The sequence below is a fragment of the Elgaria multicarinata genome, chromosome 16 (assembly GCF_023053635.1).
Source record: "Elgaria multicarinata webbii isolate HBS135686 ecotype San Diego chromosome 16, rElgMul1.1.pri, whole genome shotgun sequence".
In the NCBI taxonomy this organism is placed as follows: Eukaryota; Metazoa; Chordata; class Lepidosauria; order Squamata; family Anguidae; genus Elgaria; species Elgaria multicarinata.
Genome location: NC_086186.1, coordinates 28,861,849 through 28,877,260, shown reverse-complemented (window position 1 = coordinate 28,877,260; position 15,412 = coordinate 28,861,849). Strand labels below are relative to the sequence as shown.

Sequence of the window (15,412 nt, the reverse complement as noted above, 5' to 3'; positions counted from 1 at the left end):
CTTTTAAAGCCATCCAAATTGGTGGCCTTCACCACATCTTGTGGTCATGAACCTCATCTTGTGGCAACATCTCTCTTCAGTCCTTTCCCTCCCTCTTCAAAACCTTTCTGGGTAGCCCTGACCTTAACCCCTCAATCCTCATTCCCAACCGTAATCAAGTTTCAAGTATGCATCAAACTGAGCTGCCACCGTCATTCTTCCCTCACCTGGCCTCTCCCTCCCCATCCATCACTGTGTTCCCCATCGCCAGTTTCAGACTGTAAGCTCCTTCAGAGAACTTCTGTTCATAAAACTCAGTGAAGTGCCAGGTACACCAATGGCCTGCACAATCCATACATAGCAACAACCATCCAAAGTTGCAATTCTCCCGTTTCAAACAGGTATCTGCAATGAGCTCTGAGATGCCTAGAAACGTACTTAATTTGACTGGGCCACTGAGAAAGTGCCCTTTTGTTCAGATTACCCGTCTTCTCTCCAAGATAAAGCTTAAAGCAAACTGTTCTATGCATGTTTGCAGAAGAATTTGACTGTGCTGTGAAGAGGAACAATCTATAGTTTAAAAAAACTACACCCCAGCCCCAGAAACATTTCCCTACAAGTACTTTAAAATTGATTGCGCTGTTGATGGTTGTTTTTTTAAAGCAATAAAACACATATATTTAACATAATTAGTATATATACATAAACAAAAGTGCATATGCAGTGCAACTGAATCAGCATTCAGAGTGCTAATAAGTATGTTAAATGTATTGTGAAGGTACAGAGAAGGCAAGCTCAGCCCACGGCTGTGTTTGTGTGCGTGTGTGCGTGTGTTGTGTATGTACAATGCCATGTGACCTGTATGCAGCCCTAGTTCTTGCCTAGTAGATCCTCCATTTTGTGTGCTGTGACGGCTGAATTACTGCCCTTGCCTCAGCTCTACCTAAATATAGAATATAGAAAAGAAATAAACTAAGTTAAACTCCAATAAACTGGAGTGTGGTAACCAGGATGATCAGGGGTCTGGAAACAAAGCCCTATGAGGAGAGACTGAAAGAACTGGGCATGTTTAGCCTGGAGAAGAGAAGACAGAGGGAAGACATGATAGCACTCTTCAAGTACTTAAAAGGTTGTCACACAGAGGAGGGCCAGGATCTCTTCTCGATCCTCCCAGAGTGCAGGACACGGAATAACGGGCTGAAGTTACAGGAAGCCAGATTCCGGCTGGACATCAGGAAAAACTTCCTGACTGTTAGAGCAGTACGACAATGGAACCAGTGACCTAGGGAGGTCGTGGGCTCTCCCACACTGGAGGCCTTCAAGAGGCAGCTGGACAGCCCTCTGTCAGGGATGCTTTAGGGTGGATTCCTGCATTGAGCAGGGGGTTGGACTCGATGGCCTTGTAGGCTCCTTCCAACTCTACTATTCTATGATTCTAAGTTAAAATAACAGAAAGCAAACAAAAAACAGGGTGTCTGACACTGTACATGAGCATGTGTGCATACATGGAAACTGTTTCTAACTTTAAAGGTAATATAGCCAATAATAATCCAATCAAAGCCATCTTCTTAAATAGAAAATAACATTCTGGGATTCTATTTTGATCCCTGTTTTGCAGCATCCGTCACAACCGGGATGTGGACTGCAAGATGTTACAAATTCACAATTCAAACCACAACTTCCAGGCTCCTGGCTTGACAATCTGACATGTAAGGCTGGCAACCCAGAATAGCAAGGCACATGAAGAAGGAGAGAGAGGGTGGGAGGGAGCAGAGAGTATAGATTAAAAAAAGAAAGGAGGAAGGAAGGAATTCAGGCAAGTGGGCAGGAACTTACTGGAAATGGGATACCTTTTGCCCAGAAAATTCATTAAGGGGGAGGGGGAGGGGGAGAAAGAGAGGAGTTAAGTTTCATCCTTCTTGGCTTCACATCATGTTCCACATGTGCAACAGCTGCACTCCTCTGGAGAGAAGTACTCACCGTATGTAACAAGCACAAGCCGCTGCATGCAAGCTGAGCAGCGTTATGCAGCAGGAACATACCCAGCACGTTAAAGCAAGGGTTTGAAGCCATCTGGAGGGAACGCTGTACGCCACGACGCATCTAGGAAGGAAACCCTGTGTGCAGCAGGAGACCCTGGAACACATTTTACAGCACACCCTCGGTCCACACACAGTGGACTTCCACCATTCTGTTTGCCACAGCCGGTGCGGCGCCACCCCCCACCCCACCCCCCGTGGCAAGCCACAGCCTTCTGCCCAACTTCGCAGCTGCAAGAGGTGGACGGGCACGGCTGTGATGGGTGCGCAGCAATCCCCACCCCCGCCCCAGCTCCACAGTGGATTGGGAGGCTGGGGGTTGTTTGGTGGCTGTGTAGCCAATGAGGTCCTTTAGACCCCTTGACCACACAGGGCCAAGCAGCCTATCCTGCTGTGGGGTTTGCTTGGGCGCCACTGCACAGAGGTCGGCAGGGGCACCTTCATCACACAGCGGCAGGGTGTGGGTGTGCTGGAAAGAGGGCCAACGGCAGATCTTGGCTTGCCCAGTGAAGGCCAGCCCACCATTGTAGATAGCCCGAACAATGCAGCACACTGTCTTCCTGGCTACCTTTTCTGTTGTGGCACCCCAGGTGTGGAATGAGCTCCCTAGAGCGCTTCACCTGGCACCTATACAGTACTCCTTCGAGCTCTAGGTAAACGCCCTTTTTATTTTCCCAGTATCTTAGCCTTTTAGCATCCTAGTCTTTTAGCTCCGCATTTTAAATCTCTGCATTGCTGTGAGGTTCTATTCTGGTTGTACTTTTATATTGTGGTTCTAAGCTTCCGTATTTTATGCTTTACCTTGTGGTTTTAATTTCTGCGAACTGCCCAGAGAGCTTTGGCTATTCAGTGGGATAGAAATGAAATTTACAAAATAGGCTGGCTAGACATTGCCGCGGCCGTGTGTGAACCCAGCCCACTGCCTGTGCAACCATAGGGAGCATTCAGGGCTGTGTTCTAAAGAAGTGAAAGAGCAGCCTTCTCCAGCCAGATGGCTTCCAAATGTTTTGGACTCCAACTCCCATCTGCTCCAGCCAGCAATACTGGGAGTTATAGTTCAAAAGTGGAGTGAGGCTCCAACCTCCGACAAATGTGAAGCTCCGTGAGTGACACCATGGTAGTCAGTCTCTCTCCCCCTAATTCTACCTTGCAGGTTGGGGAAAGCTAGCCTACCCTTTCTCCCAGATTAAACGGCTCCAGAGCCACAAAGACCACAACGGTAGAAGCAATCCATTAAAATGCCGTGTGTCTCTGGTGTGCAAACACAAGCACGTAAAGATGAATGCCGAAGTAGGACGGAGACCGGTTAAGGTTTACCACGAAACATCTGTGGAATGTTAAGGTGTGCCGGGAGGTGGCACAGGCCTCACTATAAAAAGGATGTTTTTAACTAAATCCAAAGTCAGCTGATTTACCACCGTTTAAAGACTAAAAAAGCTGCCTCTGGAAACAGAATAATCAATATTAGTGCCAATTTGAAAGGCTTCTGATCTTTGATCCAAGCATAATATGGGTTCATCTTGCTTCTTTTTTATATGGTTTCTTTTTATACGGTTTCAATACAACCTTCCTCAACTCCTATCAGTCCCAGCCGGCATGGCCAATGAACAGGAATGCTAAGAGTTGCAATCCAAGATGTCTGAAGGGCACCAGGCTGGGGAAGAATGGTTTTAGTGCATTATTGTTATAGCACACTGGACGTTGCCCGTCATTTACAATAGTCCAGTTCAGACCATCATACCTCAGCATTAAGCCTCCCGGTCACTAATGAAGGTCACCCTTCATACAAGGTGCAACTAAACTAGGAAGTCCTTAATTAAGCCTAGTTTCCTGCTTTATCTGACCCAGAAAACTAGGGCTAACAGTTTTGGAATAAACCAGGATCTTAAACCACAGTTTGAAGTTGGTTTAAGATCCTGGCTTGTTCCAAAGCTGATAACCATAATCTGATGGGTTAGAAGAAATAGGAAACTACGGCTACAGACTTCCTGATTTAATGGCATCTCATCAAAGGGATGAGCAAAGGGCTTGTGTTCATGCATAGCTCATCTTAATAAGTCAAGCTCTGATCATTCAAATACAGCCAGTCACACACTCTGTCGTACCCTTACAAAGAATCTCATTGCCCTATGAGGAATTGTGCCCCATGCTCTGTTTTATGAATCAGAGATATGAGAGATCACAAGGCCTCAGTGCAAATCCATGGCCAAACTAGGTGTCGAAGAGTCAATTTACTCATCCTCTAGAGCAGTGGTTCCCAAAGTGGGCGGTGGGATTGTATAGAGGGGCGCTAAGAGGCAAAGAGGTGGTCTTTTCCGAGAAGCGCCTCTCTGGAAGGTCTTAAAACCCAGGGACATTTTTATGGGAGAAGGTAGTTTGGTCCCAAGCCCACCCCAGGCTTGCCAAGGGAGGGTGGGAGGAAAAAGAGAGCAAACATCTGTTTTGCAACCGGCGTGGCGGGGCACACCAAGCAGGATATGTCTCTTCATTAGCGTTTTGGTGCTTTTGAAACATTTCAATTCACCGTTAAAAGGACTCTTCTTAAATGGTATTAATACATGTGTGGATTGAGGAGGGTCTTGTTGGCAGCATGGCTCCGGACAATTCAGGCTGATGGAGCACCTCTCCCGGCATGACCCTACCCAAATATACTACACTCATCATCTAAGGCCCTCCTCAGAGTGCCTCCTCCTAGCAGAGGTTTGCAAAAAATTGAGATTTTTTTAAAAAAATAATTAGGATATTGTTGTGATTGACCTGCTTCTTAAGCACATATGTTCTTTTGCAGCAGCATTTTGGCCTCGCCAGGCGCTCCTTGGCATGGGGGTTGCCACCGCTGTTAACCCCTCCCTCCCCGACCCCATTGGACTCCCAGGGGGCACTGGGCATGAGTTTGTGGAACCAAGGGGGTGATTACCTGAAAAAGTTTGGGAATCACTGCTCTAGAGTATAGACCATGAACACCTCTTAGACCAGAGGTGTACAACCTATGACAATACCCAGTGCAGCCCGCAGATCAGAGGAAAAGGAAGGGTTCCTGCCTGGCAAGGGAAACCCATGTTTGGAACTGGGGTGGGTGGGGAGTGTCTGTGTGTGTCAGGGGGGAAGTGTGTGTGTGCAGTAGCCCCCAGCCTTACAGAGGTTATTCTGCTTATCTTTAGTTCCTGTACATGCATACAAAGCAAGATAATTTAGAACAGATTTAGTCCTACTTAGGGCCTTGCTAGACCTACCAGGTAATCCGGTGGGGAGTAGGGGTGAGGCCACGCCGTTGCCCCCAGCTAGATGTAACACGCGATGGGGTAAGGGAAAGCCCTGTTGCGTTGGCCATTTTTTAAAACATTAAAGGGCCAGGTGCGCAAGAGGGCACCAACAAGAAGGTAAGGCTTTTTAAAAATAAATAAATAAAGGGTTCCCCGCTCCCCCTGCCCCTGATTTCCCTCCCCCCAATGTCTGATCCCCCCCCGCTCGCCCGCTTGCTCGCCTGTCCGCTCGCCCCCCCACTCGCCCACTTGCTTGCCCATCCGCTCATCCCCCTTAGCCCCCATCTCTCTCCCCCCCCCTGCGATTCCCTCGCCCCTGGCCCGGAGCGCTGTGCCCAGTGCACGGCTTCTCTTGGCTACTCGCAAGTAAGCCGCGTAGCCGGGAAAAGCCGCGGAATCTGCTAGACTTTCCGCAGCCCAGGGCTGCAGAAAAACCAGGCCAAAAGTGGACCCGGTTATCCCGGGTCAAAGGAGGGTTTAGCCCGGCCTGACCCTGGGATCCCCTGTGCGTCATCTGCACGCACAGGGGTGAGCCCGGGTTTCAGCCCAGGCTAAACCCTCGTCTAGCAACAGCCTTAGAGTAGCCCCACAGAAATCAGTGGGACTTGGGTTAGTCATGCTTAATGTATTATGTCTATGGGTCTTCTCTAAGCATGACTAAAGATGGATTCAAACCAGATATTATAGATTAAGGGCAGTACATCCACCAGTTTAAGTGTGACATCTTCCCCGTTCATGGAAATAGATATGCAGAGTTTGCTAGTGAGCTCTGGTCCCTTGCTTCATGGTAGCCTCCCCCACCTCCCGACCCCAGGGTGGAGCTCTTCACACTGGCCACTTTGCCAAATACTTTTGGAAGTTATCTTGAAAGAAGCATTTATTGCAACAGTCCACATAGTTGGGATGTGTTAATACAGAGTGTTTACCCAGAAAAAGGGCACATGTTGTATTTTCATTACCTGACGAGATGGGGGCTTAGACAAGCCACTATCCTCACACCTACCCCCTCCCCAATTTGGGGACGACGACAACAGTAACCTACTTTATAGGGCTGTTGTAAGGATTTTTTAGAGTGTTTGCAAAGATCTTCTATAGTCTTTCAGCACAAGGAAAAAGAAACTCACAAGACTGATGTTTAATACGGCTTATGAAATTCACGTTACAGCAGCAAATTATAACCTCCTGATTACTGTTGTGACTTTATCACTCCTTCCTGCCCCTCTTCCTACCAGGTGATGACAGCCTCAAAAGCTGCGCATATCTTTTCCAGCCCTCTCCCCCGCGTGCCTCCTTGCTTTAGCACCACGTGGGTCACTAGGAGTAAGCAGCTTTTGGGGCAGAAGACGGTCATAACACGTCTTCGGAGAAGCAACACAGGCTCTGCTGTAATAGTATCGCACTACTCTTCCTACCTTGGGACTCCCTAGTTTGCCATTTCCCACTCTACCCACGAGGTCATAACCCAGTAGCAGAGCACATAATGCTTTGCATGCAGAAGGCGCCAGGTCTGGTCTGCACCTCTCCGATTAAAAGGATTGTGGGGAAAAGATGTCCAGGCTCCGAAGCGGTACGCCTCGGAAGTACCAGTTGATGGGAAAACACCAGTGGGAGAAGGCCAGCACTCTCTTGCCATGCTCTTGGGCTTCCCAGGGGGCTCCCCAGCAGCTGGCCACTGTGGGAAACAGGATGCTAGATGGGATGGGCTCTTCTGGTGTTCTGCTGTCCCCGCAATGCCTGCTGGACAGGATCGGACTTGATCAATCAGTCATGCAATTTGGTACAAAGTGGCTTTCTAGGTTCCTATGATCTCACCGTACACAGACAGACAGGCCATGAACACCTCCCTGGGTGCTCCGAAAGCCCTCTGCCCCAACTGATTTTATTTATTTAGTTTAGTTGATCCCGGGAGAGAAAAGGTGTGCTTGTGGACGATCCAATTTGCCATCTGTGAAATGGATGTTTGGTTGTGCTTTGTGAGATCAAATGCAGGGCGGGATACCTGCGGCTCAAACCCAACCTCTGCCTTTACTCAGTTTCTTTTGGCAAGTTACTTGCCCCTTGTGACTTAACCCTGCTGCAGCCATTTTGTGACGGTGCCCATGAGTTTCTCAAATTCCCAAGTGTGCCCACAGGCCCCAAATGATCAGGGACCGTCGGGCGAACCACATCCTTGTTAATCCTTCAGCTGCTTAGAAATGAGTGAGGCACAGCTGAGCTCTATTAGGAACAAAAAATGCATTTTTTAGAATTTACAGACAAGGTTCACACAAACAAAAGCCCAATTAAAGCAACCATTTGCTAAAATTCATGGAGACAAGCCTCGTACAATTTGGATGTCTGGACAACTGTTACTGCGGTTACTTGCCGTCTGCTACCTTCACTGCCAATCAACACAAACTGCTTTGAACTGGAATTTCCCCCTTTTTTAATCCAACACATCAAAGCAGGCAAGGATGAACGATTTATTTGGACAAATCAAAAGTCCTGCAAAAATATGGGGCTGCTGCTACTGCAGATTTTGTGCACAATCCACTGGGGAAATGCTGCCATGTCCCATCCGAACAGAGAGGCGCATGAGCCCGAGTATGCCGTTCTTACACTTCTCCCATCCGTTTACACCTGAGAGCTCCTAGCAGTTATGTCAATGAATGTACTTTTGGGGGAATTTTAGGGTTCCTCCAAGGCGGTGTTTTGGCCCCAGAGGCCCAGCCTCCCTTCCATGTGAATTGATCCTGCTCCTTAGAACAACACCAATTGCCTCAAATCGTCCACAGTGCACCAGAGGAATTCTATGGCAAACAAGTCAATATGGAAGAGATTCTCTGGGGTAAAAAAAAGTTTGAGATCCACTGCTCTCAGGGTTTCCCAGCCATTTTTTTAAGTAGGCACCTCTCTCTCTCTCTCTCTCTCACACACACACACACACAGCAAATTCTTGCTGGAAATATTCCAAACTTTTAACAATGAACTAGAAACAAAGCCATTCTGCCAAGCTGCTTTCTGACTGTAATTGCTGTTAGCTTGTATTTACAGTCTCTGTAATTCTTATAAATAACTAACAGGTTTCACTTTTAACACAGACAGCAAGCATTTCAGAGGCTTCATTACTCCTGCATTGTTATTATGCATTATTCCACTTTAATTAACTAACCACAGAAGTCAATAGAATGACTCCGAGGAGCCAAACGGAAGCAAAAGACCTCTCCAGTCAATACACCCAGATCTTTGGAGAACATTTGTCAATTAAACAGCAGTGGCAACCAAAACCTCTCGTCTCTGCAATGCATAAGATGTGTTCAAACGCAGGGGCCTCCTGCTCTCCACGAAAGCCAAGATCACCATGATAAAACTTCAAGCTACCCTCACACAAAAGCGGCTTGCTATACATGAGCTGTAGATTTCTAATTTATTACAACAGAAATTAGAATCCAGCAATAAACTCGATGATGATGATGATGTATTGTATTTCTAAATCACCTTACTGAAGCCAATCAAGGCTGTTTACAAGGAGTTCAGAAAATGAAAACCATAATCAAATAGTAACATACTATTATTATTATTATTATTATTTATTTATATAGCACCATCAATGTACATGGTGCTGTACAGAGTAAAACAGTAAATAGCAAGACCCTGCCGCATAGGCTTACAATCTAATAAAATCATACTGTTAAAAGCAATCTTTAAAACCATAACAATTTAAAGAACTAACTTAAAAAGATGTGCCCCCTTTCGGCATGGAGAGCGTTCGTAGTTTCAGAATTTGGGACCAACATGGGAGAAATCCCCTTCCTGTATGCCCGACAAGTAGATCTCTGGAAGTGAGGGTGTCTCCCAAAGGGGCTCTCATGCTGATCTGAATAACAGGGCATGTTCATAACAAGACAGGTAGCCGGCCCTAAGCCGTTTATTATTATTATTATTATTATTATTATTATTATTATTATTATTATTATTAATTATTTATTTATTTATATAGCACCATCAATGTACATGGTGCTGTACAGATTACACAGAAAATAGCAAGACCCTGCCGCATAGGCTTACAATCTAATAAAGTTGTAGTAAACAATAAGGAGGGAAAGAGAATGCAAACAGGCACAGGGAAGTGTAAACAGGCACCGGGTAGGGTGAAGCTGACAGTATAGGGTCAGAACAAACTCAATATTTAAAAGCTATAGGGAAAAGAAAAGTTTTTAGCTGAGTTTTAAAAGCTGTGATTGAGTTTGTAGTTCTCAAGTGTTCTGGAAGAGCGTTCCAGGCGTAAGGGGCAGCAGAAGAAAAAGGACGAAGCCGAGTAAGGGAAGTAGAGACCCTTGGGCAGGCGAGAAACATGGCATCAGAGGAGCGAAGAGCATGAGCGGGGCAATAGTGTGAGATGAGAGAGGAGAGATAGGCAGGAGCTAGACCGTGAAAAGCTTTGAAGGTCAACAGGAGAAGTTTATATTGGATTCTGGAGTGAATTGGAAGCCAATGAAGAGATTTCAGAAGTGGAGTGACATGGTCAGAGCGGCGGGCCAAGAAGATGATCTTGGTGGCAGAGTGGTGGACACCAACGCCTGGAATTGAGCCCGGAAAACAACCAGCAGCCAGCGCAGCTCTTTCAGTGTCGGGGTGATGTGACCACGATACCGTGCGCTGGTGAGCAGCCTACACCAGTTGAAGCTTCTGGGTGTTCTACAAGGGAACCCCCATGTAGATTTCACAGGGCTTGAATGGAGTGGATCTCACCATGAAGGCGAACAGCAAGGCCTTAGCTAGACCTATGGTTTATCCTGGGTTCGTCCTGGGGTCATCCCTGTTCCTGTTAATGACACACAGGGGATCCCGTGAGCAGGCAGGGATGACCCCAAGACTATCCTGGGATATAAACCTTAGGTCTAGCTAAGGCCCAAGTGTGTTCAAAGGTTTAGATGCTCCATTAAATGTACTGAATTGGCATTTCCAAAGCCAGCTTTGACAATGTGGTTTTTCATATTCAACCCAAATCTAGTCCTCCTCTGGTTCATTTGATGTATCCTACACTGTACTTCAACCAGGAGGCATAGGCCTCATCTACACCAAGCAGGATATTGCACTATGAAAGCAGTATATAAAAGGCAGGAGCCACACGACTGCTTTATAGCAGTATTGAAGTGCACTGACAGCTGTTGGGGCCCATGGACAGATGCCATGTATCGCTTTCATACTGCTATATTCTGCTTGCTGTGGCTTTCATTGTGCAATATCCTGCTTGGTGTAGATTAGGCCATAAATGCCCCCAACCTTACTCATTCATATTTCACACCTGGGGGTCTTACCCCATGGAGACGTGTGCCATGAAATAATTAACAAGTCTTCCCCAACCTGGTGCCCTCCAGACATTTTGGACTACAAGTCCCAGAATTCCTGACCATGCTGGGTGGGGCGGATGGGAGCTGGGATCCAAAACACCTGGGAGGCTACAGGTTGGGGAAGGCTGCCCAGTGGTTTTGCAGATGAAACACGGCCACCGCCACCCACCACACCTACGGAATTGTTGCAGGCAAGAATTCAGGGGGAATTACCCTAACAGGAGGCAGGGCACCTGCCTTGCCTGCACAAGTCCCCAAGGTCCATCGCCACCATCTCCTGTCGAAAGTTCGCAAGTGGCTGAGGTGGGGAAGGCTTCCGGCTGCCAGTCAGAGTGCGCCGTCCCGTGCTAGACAAACCAGGGGTCTGTCTTGGCAAGTTTCATACCGCATATTGCAAGCCATGACAAAAATGGAGGCGCGCAAACATTTTTCAGAAGGCGGCAACTTCTGCAATGCAAACAAGCCCTGCGACTCATCACAGGAGGCCTTCTGGCCCACTTCTTTGCTTAGAGGCACATCGGCTCCCCTCATCCATCTTTCTTATCTAGGCTCCAGAACAATGTATGCAGAGCAAATGCCTCCAGTCCTCAAGAAAGCGATGGTGCTGGGCGGGTGGGGGGACACACACCAGGGTCATGGGCCAGTCTAATCAGGGGCGGAGGGGGGGGAGAGGGATTCCTGAGAAGGCATCTGAGATTCCTTCTCAGCCACAAATTCAGTGCATCGCCACGGACCCTGATCTTGAGCAACACCCATCCTTGGAGGGCATTTTCCACACAGTTTTGCACAGAGCGGGGACCAGAGACTCATCCCTCCTTGCTCGCAAAGCATAGCAGCACCAACTAGTTGAAAATAACGGGTCCGTCGGAAGTTGTCTTTTAAAAGAGAAACATTTCATTGCTACACGATCCTCTCAAAGCACGCATCTCCTCAGCTGGCCAGCCCAACAGATGCCTCTTTGTGCGAGCCAGCCATTCCGCACTAAATCATTCTGACAGCCAAGACACACATTTAAGGAACGTTAGGAAAGCAAGAGGCAAGGACAAAAACAAACAGGGGGAGAGCACCATTTCACAGCTTTCTGGGCTGTATGGCATGAACTTTAGCCTTCTTCAAAAAAAAGAAAGAGACAGGAGAAGCAACCGTGTTGACTTCTAGGGGAAAATTAAAGATTTCAAACAGCTCCATTTTTCCAGATCAGCAAAACTTTAAAATAGAAAGCCAGGAAAAGCTCCCACCCCTTATGGAACAGCTATGAAACTTTATGCACTCCCAGCTCAAGTGCGTGAGCTGCACGAGCGATAAGCACTCGACCACAAAAACACTCACAACGTGAAAAAATGAATGGTGACAATAATAACGCTGAACTCCTTGGCCCATAATATAATCCCACCCTGTTCAGTCTGGGCCTACTATCATTCTAATCAGAAAGGACAACAACAGCCCCTTGTGCCACAAAGAGTTCTACAAAAGATAGTTGTTTGTTTGAAAAAGAGTTATTTGCACACAAATCTGGATGCAGTTTTTTACTGGGGGTTGGACTCATAGAATCATAGAATAGCAGAGTTGGAAGGGGCCTACAAGGCCATCGGGTCCAACCCCCTGCTCAATGCAGGAATCCACCCTAAAGCATCCCTGACAGATGGTTGTCCAGCTGCCTCTTGAAGGCCTCTAGTGTGGGAGAGCCCACAAACTTACAGGCCCCTTCCAATTCTACTATTCTATGATTATACACCACCGGAATATTTGGAGAATCCCACATTCACATATGTTTCTTTTGGGCACCGAGTCTAGAAATGTAGGTATTTGTGACTTTCCTGTTTAATTCTAAGTCCGCCAGAATCTCCATGAGCTGTAAGGAAGATAAAGAAGCAGCATGGAGAGCTTGTGGTCCTCCAGATGTTGAATTACATTTTCTACCACTGGCCATTTTCTACCGCTGGGGCTGATGAGAAATACAGCCTGACACCTGGAGGGCCACAGTTTTCCCAGATGAGACACACAAGAACTGCTATGGTGGACCAGGCCAGACGTCCACCATTCCGGTTCCAACAGAATCCAGCCAGATGCCCCTTGGAAATTCACAGGCACAGCGTTTGTGGACTCCTCATTGGGGCATCTGATTGGCCACTGTGCAAAGAGAATGCCAGATTAGGGAAGTCTCTGGTCGGATCCAGCACAGCCCTTCTTATGTACGTCAACCTAAACATTCAGTGCTCAGAGGTGATTCTACCTGTGAAACGTGCGTGCTCTATTTAGTTATCAGTTCAGGAATCTGAGCAGATCTGCTTGAGTGTAACTTCCGGGGGAGGGAGGGTGTGTATGAATGCCAGGTTTCCTGTATGTGAGTGTGTCAGCTGAGTGAGGACGTGTTTTTAGCTGCCTCTCTGCCTAGATGCTTTAGGGTGGATTCCTGCATTGAGCAGGGGGTTGGACTCGATGGCCTTGTAGGCCCCTTCCAACTCTGCTATTCTATGATTCTATGATCTATCTGGAAGTGAGACCCACTGAAACTGGCTTCTGAGCAGGGTGTACTCATGTCTCTTGCCACACTAATGCCTGAACAGGTACCAGATACTTCTAAGCGAACTTTTAAAGCATCCATTCCCCTACACCTTCCTTTATTAACCTGGTGTCCTCCAGAAGTTTTCACTCACAACTCCCAGCATTCCTGACCATTGGCCATGCTGGCTGGACTGCTGGGTGTTGAAGTCCAAAACAGCTGGAGGACACCAGATTGCAGAAGGCTTGACTACACAGTAGGTACTGAATGAACAAGGATGCAGATACAGCTGCGGCAGGTCAGTCATCACACCTTCCATGAGGCCTTGACTAAAGCACTCACTCTGAAGCCCCTACTCAGTCATTGGGTTCGGACAAAATGCCATGGTTTGTTGTGGATCATTTAACCCACGACAAACCATGGTGCCTGCAGACACCAGATTATATATACAAATTCGAACTCTGGGCTTATCATGTCGTGCAATCCTGCCAAACATGGGTTATCCAAGGGTTAAACAACCCTCATGTAACCCTAAAACAGACTGTGGGTTATGCAAGGATTGTTTAACCCTCGCATAACCTACACTTGCTGGGTTCACACAATACAACAAGCCCTAAGTGGGGGTTGCATATTCAAACTGGCAGCCGCACATATCCTGCATGTGTCATAGACTCAGTGTGTGTTAAATAACCCACGGTGGGCTGTCGTGTTGTACGAATAGCCCCAGTATGTCAAAATGGAGCTGGGAGGGTTGTTGGAAGGCCTGTGTGCATTAAGACAAAAGATTCACCTGCAATTCTACTGTGCAAGTGGCAAATCTTGTACAGAATACTGAATCTCTAGAGTGGCTCCCGTTTATCGTATTTTATGACTTTTTTCTTGGGCCCCTTGAACTGTGGAAGGAAAGGCAGTGGGGCAGAAGTTTATGGACTTTCTCGCATTCATTTTATTTAATAAAATAAAATAAAATGGATGTAATGAAGACCGTAAAGCATTTCAATACATAAATTAATTTTAACATTTCGATATTGCTTTTAGAGTTTCGCACTATATAGTGTGAACCACCTCTGATGGCTCTAATCAGATTTTAAACACTCAGAATTAAATAATAGTAGTAGCATGTTTTAAAAAGTGTTTCAGAAAACACATGTTGCACATGTGTATATATTTATACATGGGGAACATTTCTACACCATGGAGCATTTACTGTACATGTCTAACAGCACAATCGTATCCATGGACTGTGTTCCACTGAGTTTAATGGAGCTTACTCCCAAATATGTGTGTGGATTTCCAGCTCCTTAGGCTGCAATCCTGAACCCATTTACCTGGGAGCAAGCGCCATTAAACTCAATGGAACAAAAGAGGTTCCATTGAACGCATGCAGTATTCTCAATGGATACAGGAAATGCCACACTTCTGCACTTGGAACGGAAAACTCACTACCTGGTTACTCTGCACTCGCCATCATCAGCACTGAGGAGCATCCTCCCAGCGGTCCAAAGATTTTAAAGACAACAAAGTGTATTGGAAAGTATCGGGGGGGGGGGGAGGAGGAGAAGGCGAAGAAGAAGAAAGCCTCCCCTTCCCCGATTGTTTCATAGACACCCTACGAACGCCGGGCGAGGAGAGCGCGGTCGAAGGTCCTCCGGCCGCGGTGCTGCGCGCACGACCCGCGCGGCCCCAGCGCGGGAGGCTTCCCCAGGCTTTGCGCCCAGGCAGGCAGGCAGGGGGTGCAACCGACGCCCCCCGCCCTGGAGACCGCGGCGCGGCGCCCCGAGGCCCGGCCCGGCCCGGCCCTACCTGGGGATGGTGATGCACTTGGTGGTGGCGCTCTGCGTGGTGATGGCCTTCTCCAGCTCGTCCAGCTGCCCCGTCTTCTTGAGCTTCTTCACCAGGCTCTTGACCGCCTTCTCGCACCACTTCTCCTCCTGCCCGTTCTGCTCGCCTTTCTTCCAGCCCAGCAGCCGCTTGACGATGGGCGGCGTGAAGGGCAGGATGGACGACATGGCTGGCCCAGGCAGCCCCGAGGCAGCGGGGCAGAAGAAAGAGAGGCGGCAGAGGCAGAGGCGGCGGCGGCGGCCGGGCTCCCTCCTCCCGCCGCCCAGCACTTCGCGGCGGCCCCCGGCAGGCCCGCTCCCACCCGGGACGGCCACGGGCAGCAGCAGCAGCAGCAGCAGCAGCAGGCACCGAGGCGGCGGGGCGCGCTGGGGTCGCGGCGGCTGGCGGCGGCGGCGGCTGCCGGCTGGGCCCGCGGACAAAGCGGGGGACGCAGCTGGCTCCGGCTCCAAACTT

The 15,412-nt window shown here is 48.2% G+C and overlaps 1 protein-coding gene across 1 annotated transcript in view; it reads right to left on the bottom strand.

Annotated features, from left to right (window-relative positions):
* The window catches only part of SMAD3 (SMAD family member 3), a 69,684-nt gene extending 54,558 nt beyond the window's left edge, over positions 1–15,126 (bottom strand). Inside the window, exon 1 of the mRNA XM_063142846.1 lies at positions 14,921–15,126. Within this exon, the coding sequence (XP_062998916.1) occupies positions 14,921–15,126 (206 nt within the window). The remainder of the gene's footprint in view (positions 1–14,920) is intronic.
* Positions 15,127–15,412: the final 286 nt, after the last annotated feature.